The 11,387-nt window shown below is 37.0% G+C and overlaps 1 protein-coding gene across 1 annotated transcript; it reads right to left on the bottom strand.

The window, feature by feature from the left end:
• Positions 1–9,240: 9,240 nt before the first annotated feature.
• Positions 9,241–10,956, bottom strand: LOC128667182 (E3 ubiquitin/ISG15 ligase TRIM25-like). The gene has a single exon (XM_053722111.1). The coding sequence runs from the start codon at positions 10,939–10,941 to the stop codon at positions 9,352–9,354; it is 1,590 nt and encodes a 529-aa protein (XP_053578086.1). The 5' UTR covers positions 10,942–10,956; the 3' UTR covers positions 9,241–9,351.
• Positions 10,957–11,387: the final 431 nt, after the last annotated feature.

The raw sequence follows: 11,387 nt of genomic DNA, 5'->3' as shown, positions 1-11,387 counted from the left end.
ATCCGATCTCTGGTTAATTTCATAAGCGCTAATTGCTACCACGAGCTCGCGATAGCAATCACCAGCCACTTGTAATGGCTTGTTAACTCCCGCAAACGGGCAAATCACAATAATTTAGCGCTCCACTTGTAATCTAGCACTAAGTTGATTGACAGGACGTATATAACTCTGTATAAGTAAGTCTCAGGTAGTAGTAACTATGCCCTAGATGTAACTACCCTGCAGACCACTGCATTGTTTATGGGAGTATTCTGGGCTCGGGTCTCATTCTGGCTGTACAGGTAGCCCTCAGTTTACGCCGGGGTTAGGTTCCAGAAGGAATGGTTGTAAATCGAAACCGTTGTAAATTGAAACCCAGTTTATAATGTAAGTCAATGGGAAGTGAGGGAGATAGGTTCCAAGCCCCTCTCAAAATTGGCATAAGTAACACCTAATACATTATTTTTAAAGCTTTGAAATGAAGACTTTAAATGCTAAACAGCATTATAAACCTAATAAAATAATCACACAACACAGCATGTATAATTAAACTAAGTTAAATGAACAAAAACATTTGCTAAACAGCATTATAAACCTAATAAAACAATCACACAACACAGACTTCACTTGCATTTTTCTGCAAACAGTTCTTTCTATGCATTCCAATCTGGACTGATTTATAGACAGGAAGATCTTGTTCCTTTTAAATCTGCTTGATAGCTCATGTCTTGTTAAACTGATTAATTTCAGCTTGCTTGGCTTTGCTGCAATACAAGTGGACAGCTCCACCTACTGGCTATTTTAATAAATGCACTGCTTCTCAATAGCAGTCACATGACTGGAAAAAAAGGTTGTTATTCTGAAACGGTGTAAATTGAACCGTTGTAAAACGAGGGCCACCTGTATAAGATTATTAAGAAACCGATCTTCTTACAAAAAGAGCAGATTATTTTTGTCAGAGAAGGGAACCAAGAGAATGTAAATGTGAAATCTATAAATCTGACAATTGTAAGTGGTAGGAATAGAATTTGTTTATTCCTGGAAATAAAAAAAACACCTAGTTTTATACAGTTTATAGAAAACATAAATCCTTAAGGAACCGAACAATATGATTTTATGTAGAATTCAGAACTAGATTCCAGTTTTTTTTTTTAGCAAATGGGAGATTTCATTAGATCAGTGCTGCTGAATCTGTAGAAACAATAAATTGTACCCTTTTATAATACAGGTATACCTCACTTTACAGCGCTTCACTTTACAGCGATTCGCTAATACAGCGCTTTGTGGAGCTGAAGTTCAACCTCCAAGGATTATGAAACAGTGTTGTAATCATTGTGAGTTTGCGAGAAAAGTGACTGGCACCATTTTATTATGCTTAGTTCACTCTGTTTACAGCATTACAGTGCAATCTGTGTCTCAGTGCTATAGTTTGGCAAATTGTACTACAGTAATTGTCACTATTTTATAAGTACAGTATTTATTGAATACTATGCTGTGCTAGTGTTAAACTAAACTTAGCCCTATTGCACCCCTAATATATGTTAGTTCAAAGATGTTTTCAAGTTTTTAAACACACTGGCAAGTGAAAAGAAAGCTAAAACTGCCTTGTTTCACTTTAAGGCGGTTTTCACTTTACAGCGGGGCTCCGGTCCCTAACCCGCTGTATGAGCGGGGTATACCTGTACAGAGTATGTTCAAAACGTTATAATAAGGGTGATAATAATAAGGGGTGAATATAACAAGGGGTGATAATAATAAGGGGTGATAATAATAAGGGGTGAATATAATAAGGGGTGATTATAATAAGAGGAAATCTTAAAAAGGGGTGATTATAATAAGGGGTGATTATAATAAGGGGTGATAATAAGGGGGATTATAATAAGGGGGGATTATAATAAGGGGTGATTATAATAAGGGGGGATAATAATAAGGGGTGATTATAATAAGGGGGGATTATAAGGAGGGATAATAATAAGGTGAATATAATAAGGGGTGATTTCTCTTGGGGTGATTATAATATGGGGTGATAATAATAAGGGGTGAATATAATAAGAGGGGGTGATAATAAGGGGGATTATAATAAGGGGGGATTATAATAAGGGGTGATTATAATAAGGGGGGATTATAAGGAGGGATAATAATAAGGTGAATATAATAAGGGGTGATTTCTCTTGGGGTGATTATAATATGGGGTGATAATAATAAGGGGAGATAATAAGGGGTGATAATAATAAGGGGTGAATATAATAAGAGGGGATTATAAAAAGGGGTGATTATAAAAAGGGGTGATTATAATAAGGGTTGATTATAATAAGGGTTGATAATAATAAGGGTTGATAATAATAAGGGTTGATAATAATAAGGGTTGATAATAATAAGGGGTGATTATAATAAGGGGTGATTATAATAAGGGGTGATTATAATATGGGGTGATAATAATAAGGGGTGATAATAATAAGGGGTGATAATAAGGGTGATTATAATAAGGGGTGATTATAATAAGGGGGGATTATAATAAGGGGGATTATAATAAGGGGGATTATAATAAGAGGTGATTATAATAAGGGGGGATTATAATAAGGGGTGAATATAAGGAGGGATAATAATAAGGGGTGATTATAATAAGGGGTGATAATAAGAAGAAGGTGAATATAATAAGGGGTGATTTCTCTTGGGGTGATTATAATAAGGGGTGATTATAAAAAGGGTGGATAATAAGGGGGGATAATAATAAGGGGTGATTATAATAAGGGGTGATAATAATAAGGGTTGAATATAAGGGGGGTATAATAATAAGGGGTGATAATAATAAGGGGTGAATATAAGGGGGTGTAATAATAAGGGGTGATTATAATAAGGGGTGAATATAATAAGGGGTGATTATAAGGGGGGATAATAATAAGGGGTGATTATAATAAGGGGTGATTATAATAAGGGGTGAATATAATAAGGGGGTGAATATAATAAGGGGTGAATATAAGGGTGTTTAATAATAAGGGGTGATTATAATAAGGGGTGATTATAATAAGGGGTAATAATAAGGGTGATTATAATAAGGGGTGATAATAATAAGGGGTGATTATAATAAGGGGTGATAATAATAAGGGGGATAATAAGGGGTGATTATAATAAGGGGTGATTATAATAAGGGGTGAATATAAAAGGGGGTGAATATAATAAGGGGTGATAATAATAAGGGGTGATTATAATAAGGGGGGATTTGTCTTGGGGTTAGATTTTTCAGTGAGAGGGTCCCCCCTCTATAAAGAGGAAGGGAGGGTACAGAATGATGCATTTTATTTCCTTCTCTGGGATAAGGGCAGGAGAGGGGATTTTGGATATCGGAGAACAGAGGAGCCGGGGTTGTTTAATGTGATACAAAGAATGAGTTTTGTATATTGAGACGTCTAACTGAAGATTTATAGGTATTTGTCATTTTATTATAAGGTTTTATGTTCTTGCCAAGTCTTTGTTTATTGTGAATATTTATAGAACTGGTATTTTTTTATTTTATTTTTTTGTATGCACCAAATCGGAAATAATTTTTTTTTGTTTTTTGTAAATGACTCAATATTTATTAAAAAGATAAATAAAAAAATAAAAAACAAAAACAGTACATAACACACAGTACACAGTACATAACACACAATACACAGTACATAACACACAGTACATAACACACAGTACAAAACACACAATACACAGTACATACACTGTAATACAGAGCTTTCCAAACTTTTCATGTTGGCGACACACTATTTAGACCTAAATAATTTCGTGACACAGTAATTCAGTTGTACTGGCAAACAGGAGGTTAAACTAACTTGTTTTAAGAGATACAGACACATACATAAATTATATAATAATGAAATGTACTTACAAGTAATAGTATGTAAGTATGTGCAAGAATTAAAAAAAGTTTAATAACACCAATAGCTACTAACTATTTTAATGGGATGTATGAGGTTTATGGGATGAGCACAGTTTCTAAATATTTGGTGGAATATTGGATAAAGACACTCACATTTCATCATCAAGCATTTTTAAGCTTCCCCTTCCTATCCATATATCAAGAGCAGGAGCAGCAATGCACTACTGGGAGCTAGTTGCAAAAAAAAAAAAAAACAGCGTTTAAGCTGCCGCCCTCAGAGCTCGGTGAGTCCGACTGACTACTGCCCACCCTGCAAACACACTGCTGTCCCACTCACTGACTACACGCGCAGTCAGGAGCCAATATGCCAATGGGAATAGTTTCAGTTCCCACTGAGCTGCGCGAATAGGTTAAGTTGATCTGTGACCCCCTAGGTATCAATCACATGTCAACCATATGATATGCGTAGCAGGCAGGCGGAAAGTCAGAAACCAAAATAATTTTTTTTTAAATTTGTGCTGAAGCAGGGACACACCTACACAGTGCTGCCGACACACAGTTTGGAAAGCACTGCTGTAATAACACACAATACACAGTGCATAACACACAACACACAATACACAGTATATAACACACAATACACAGTGCATAACACACAATACACAGTACGTAACACACAATACACAGTACATAACACACAGTACATAACAAACTGCACAACACACAGTATATAACTCACAGTACATAATACACAGAACATAATACACAGTACATAGCAAACTGTACATAACACACAGTACATAACACACAATACACAGTAAATAAAACACAGTACACAATACATAATACACAGTACACGGTATATTACACAGAGTACACAATAGAACGTATATAACACAAAAAAGTACACTATACACAGTACATAATGCACAGTACAAAATACACAGTAAATAACACACAGTACACAATTCACTGTACATAAAACACAATACACAGTACATAACACAATACACAGTAAATAACACAATGCACACAATGCACAGTAAATAGCACACAGAACACAACAAACAGTAAATAACACAATGTGCACAATAATATAACACACAGTACATAATACACAGTACATAACACACAGTACACAGTATATATCACACAGTACACAATACACAGTGCATAACACAAATTACACAATATATAATACACAGTACATAACACACAGTACACAATACACAGCACACAATACACAGTACAAAGCACACAATACACAATACACAGTACATAACACACAGTACACAGTATATAACACACAGTGCATAACACAAATTACACAATATATAACACACAGTACATAACACACAGTACACAATACACAGTACAAAGCACACAATACACAGTACAAAGCACACAGTACATAACACAGTACAAAGTATATAACACACAGTGCACAATACACAGTACATAACACACAGTATACAATACACAGTATATACCACATAACACATAATATAAAGAACATAACACACAGTACATAATACACAGCACAAAATACACAGTACATAACGCACAGTACACAATACACAGTGCATAATATACAGTACAAAATACACAGTATATACCACATAACACACAATACACTGTACATAACACATAGTACATAATACACAGCACAAAATACAAAGTACATAATACATAGTAAATAGCAAACTGTACATAACACACAATATGCAGAACAAAACACACATAATACTCAGTACACCGTGCAAAACACACAATAAATAACACAAAGTACACAATACACAGTAAATAACACACAATACACAGTACATAATACACAGTAGATTGAACAGTACACAATACACAGTACATAGCACACAATACACAGTATATTACACAGAGAGTACACTATACACAGTACATAACACAAAAACACAGTACATAACACACAGTACACAGTATATAACACACAGTACACAATACACAGTACATAACACACAATACACAGTACATAGCATGCAGTACACAATACACAGCACATAACACACAATACACAGCACATAGCCCACAGTACATAACACACAGTACACAGTATATAATACACAATACACAGTAAAGAGCACACAGTACACAATACACAGTACATAACACACAGTACACAGTATATAACAAACAGTAAATAATACACAGAAAATATCACACAGTACGCAATACACAGTATATAACACAGTACACAGTACATAACCCACATTACACAGTAAATAACACCAAGTACACAATACACAGCGCATAACATAGTACACAGTACATAACACACAGTACACAGTATATAACACACAGTACACAATACACAGTACATAACACACAGTACATAGCACACATTACACAATACACAGTACATAACACACAATACACAGTACAAAGCACACAGTACACAGTAAATAACACGCAGTACACAATACACAACACACAGTACACAACACACAGTACATAACAAACAATACATATTACAAAACACACAATATACAGTACATAAACACACAGTACACAGTATATAACACACAGTACACAATACATAGAACATAACACACAAAACACAGTATATAACACACAATACATAGAACTAACACACAATACACAGTACATAACACACAGTAAACAATACACAGTATATAACACATAGTACACAATACACAGTAAATAACACACATTACACAGAACATAACACACAAAACACAGTATATAACACACAATACATAGAACATAACACACAATACACAGTACATAACACACAGTACACAATACACAGTACATAACACATATCTCCCAACATTTCAAAATTCAAAAGAGGGACACCCCCAGCGGCAAAAATTTGAAATGTGGTTGGCAGGAGCAGGGACGGGGCTTAAAAAAAATCATAAGACCAAAGTAATATAAATAAAATTCTAAATAAAGTCATATCTTTTAATACTCTTAGGCAGCAAATCAAACACAAGCTCAAACCACTGGTATAGCTATGTGAGTTCTGTATTTAATTAGCCTTCGCAGAGACAGTGCTAAATATTTTTATCATAATTGGACAATTAATAATAGATTCTGTAAAACTGCTCTCAGCATTCCCCATTAATATTCTAGATTCCGGCCTTTAAAGTCAGCAAAAATGCACAGTAACACAAGCTACACATATACATGTACACACACTCAAATACACACTACATAGCATACACTTATACATACAGATACACACAGACACTACATTGCATACACTTACACATGCAGATACACACACACTACATAGCATACACTTACACTTGCAGATACACAAACACTACATAGCATACACTTATACATACAGATACACACACTTCATAGCTTACATTTATACATGCAGACACACACACTACATAGCAAACACTTATACATGCAGATACACACACACTACATAGCATACACTTATACATGCAGATACACACACATTACATAGCATACACTTATACATGCAGATACACACACTTATACATACAGATACACACACACTACACATCTTATACTTATACATGCGGATACACACACATACACACTTATAGATACAGATAGACACACACATTACATCATATATGGGTATCTGTAACTCATTGTATGGGGTCCTGGGGTTGGAAAGCACATTAGCTGGCAGTCTGAGGCTGCCACTGTTCATTACCCTGGTGTTAGCACTGTTCATCATATAAAACTGAAGGCATGCTAGTATTATCACCAGGGGTTAGACATCACTACCAGGGGTTATAGGTCACCATTACCTGAGGTCAGAGGGTATACAGTCTTCCTACTCCTGTTTAACCCACACACCATTACTTTTCCACAAGGAATCTAACAGGTATATAACCCTGGGAGATAAAAGCCAGCTGCTTCTGAGTATGTGCCCAATAAAATTAAAAAAAAATTTTTTTTAAATGCATGGAGCAATGCGGGACAGATGGCTAGCAACCCAAGACAGCGGGACAGACTCCTAAAATCGGGACTGTCCCGTACAAATCGGGACAGTTGGGGGGTATGCATAACACACAGTACACAATACACAGTACATAACTCACAGTATACAATACACAGATAACACACAGTACACAATACACAGTACATAACTTACAGAATACAATACACAGTACAGAACTCCCAGTACACAATACACAGTACATAACACAGAATACACAGTATATAACACACAATACACAGTACATAACACACAGTACACAGTACATAACACACAGTACACAATGCACAGTACATAACTTACAGAATACAATACACAGTACAGAACTCCCAGTACACAATACACAGTATATAACACACTGTACACAATACACAGTACATAACTTACAGAATACAATACACAGTACAGAACTCCCAGTACACAATACACAGTACATAACACAGAATATACAGTACATAACACACAATACACAGTACATAACACACAGTACACAATGCACAGTACATAACTTACAGAATACAATACACAGTACAGAACTCCCAGTACATAACACACAGTACACAATACACAGTACATAACTTACAGAATACAATACACAGTACAGAACTCCCAGTACACAATACACAGTACATAACACAGAATACACAGTATATAACACACAGTACACAGTACATAACACACAATACACAGTACATAACACACAATACATAACACACAATACACAGTACATAACACACTGTACACAGTACATAACTTACAGAATACAATACACAGTACAGAACTCCCAGTACACAATACACAGTACATAACACACAATGCACAGTACATAACACACAATACACAATACATAACACACAATAACACACAATACACAGTACATAACACACAGTACACAATACACAATACACAGTACATAACACACAGTACATAACACACAATACACAGTACATAACACACAGTACATAACACACAATACACAGTACATAACACACAGTACACAATACACAGTACATAGCACACAATACACAGTACATAACACACAGTACACAATACATAACACACAATACACAGTACATAACACACAGTACACAATACATAACACACAGTACACAGTACATTACACACAATACACAGTACATAACACACAGTACACAATACATAACACACAGTACACAAAAAATAGTACATAACACGCAACAAACAGCTGCAGAAGTAAATCAGCAGTTTCCTTTGCTTCCTCGTCTCTCTGTACCATGTGATCAGTGTAGTCACGTGACAGCTGTGATGTCAGAAGGTCCTTTAGAGGAATGGGAACTAGCTGCTACCAGTAAAATACCAGTCAGGTTGGACCCCTTCCCCTGATGGCCCCCTGCCTACACCTGCTTATAGTAACATAAGGAGACCAGACTTTCATGCACAAATATCTTATTTTATTTTATCCCCAGTTCATATACAATGTGCACAATACACAGACATCACTGGCTCACAGGCAGCAGCATTATTATTATTATTAGTGTATCTAGCGCAGGATTCTCACCCAGGCACCTTCATACAATACCCAGAATGCAGCATGAAGAGGCTCAGTGAAGGTGACAGTGACGGTGTGTAAGTGTCTGATTGGGTCACACAGCTCATAAAAGGTCAGACGCCCAGCCTCATAGTTCAGCAGTATTCCTACTGTGTCACATGATAGAGGGGGGTGTAATGAGGTGTTTATATTGTTATGTCTCATGAAAAGATCTTTATAATAACCCCACAAACCCCAGGACTTGTTATTATTTCCTATCACAGACTGAACTCCTCCCCTCCCCATACTGGTATAACAAACCCCTACACGCCAGTACCCTGATTCACTGATCTGCACTTCCCAGTAATGTCGTCCTGAGGAAAAGCTCCTGGTGCTTAATACCTGAGGATAATCTGTAAATCTCTCTGGTGTTTCTGGTCGCTGCTGGTTTATATCTGACCGGGATACAGTTTTCAGGTCACCTGATACAATAACTTTATTATCAGCTGTGTTTATATCCAGTAATATGTCTGATGTCACCTGCATATAGAGCCCTCTCTTTACATCAGTCACAATATCAGCTAAACCTCTGTATAAGGTCACTGAGATCAGATCCTCATCTAAATCCCCCCCAGCAGGGACCTGTTTATCACCTCTCTGTGTGACCTCATTATCTCCCTTCTCAGCACCACAAAAGTCATCTCTGTGTGATTCCTGTTCTTGTAGGACAGTTAATGGGTCAGTCATGTTGTACAGCTCCTCAATGTGACTCATCTTCCTGGTCAGCTCGTCCTTCTCTTTTTCCAGCTGCTGGATCAGATCAGAGATTGTGAGTAAAACCTGCTCCTGCTGCCGGGTGATGTCACTCAGGACTCGCTTCTCTAGGTCTTCTAGCTGTTTCCTGATGTCCCTAATCAGGGCAGTGAGTCGCTCTGTTACACCAGCTGCTTTCTCTTGCACCCCTCTCCTGTGCTCCTGCAGACTCTGGACTCTTTTCTCAGTCTTCTCTCTCTTTGTGGTCAGTTTCTGCAGAACATCTCTCAGTTTCTTTCTCTTCTTCTCAGAAGCCTCATTCAGCAGCTCCACCTGGTGTCCCCTGTGCTCTCCGGCCAGGGAGCAGGACACACAGATACAGGCAGCATCCTCAGTGCAGTAATATTTCAGCAGCTCCTTGTGTTTGGAGCATTTTCTGTTACCCCAGGAAGTGGTGGGTTCAGTTAAGACGTGTTCCTCAGACTTGCTGTGTACCCTCAGGTGGGTATCACACAGAGAAGCCTCACAATGCAGACATGATTTAGCAGCAGGTACAGGAGAGTGAACACAGTAAGTGCAGAGGACCCCAGTGTCTATTGGCTCTGCCTGAGTAATCTGTAAATGCTTCACTACATTACACAGCGCTATGTTCCTCTGCAGCTCAGGTCTGTTACTGAATCCCTTTCTGCACTCAGGACAGGAATAAACCCCAGACCCCTCCTGGGTACCCAGCACACTCTCAATACAGCTCAGGCAGAAGTTATGGCCACCGCTGAGATTTACAGGATCTGTATAAATGTTCAGGCAGATGGGGCAGGTTAGCTCCTCTCTCAGATCAGCAGTCGCCATTCTTGAATTCAGCAGCAGGAAACGAAACTTACATTATCTTCCTATTCAGCACAAGGGCGTGGCAGTTACGTAACTATGTGCTCTGTCTGTTAACTCTTTATGTCCCAGACTGTAGTGACCAGGGCAGGTGTGTAAACTAATAAATGTTCTGTAGTGCTCAGTAATTTGTGTATCTGATGACATCACATGAAATATTAGCACATAAATAAATCTAGTTTTTCTGTTGTGCTATTTGTCTGTGAATAAAATATTATATCACACAGTATAACAGCACCTACATATACATAAGATAATGGTAGATAAATGTTATGCAGTTTAAATCATCTGTAGTTTCCTTTTCTTAGAATCTCTAATTTATAAAAAAAAATGTAATTTGTGTTAGTTAAAGGGAAATGCAAGTTAAAACTTGTTATACTTCTATGATTTTATAGGGGCAGCTACTTTAT

This window comes from Bombina bombina, chromosome 7 (assembly GCF_027579735.1).
Source record: "Bombina bombina isolate aBomBom1 chromosome 7, aBomBom1.pri, whole genome shotgun sequence".
NCBI classification, from domain to species: Eukaryota; Metazoa; Chordata; class Amphibia; order Anura; family Bombinatoridae; genus Bombina; species Bombina bombina.
Note: the sequence above shows the minus strand (reverse complement) of the source record. Positions and strands in the feature narration are given on the sequence as shown.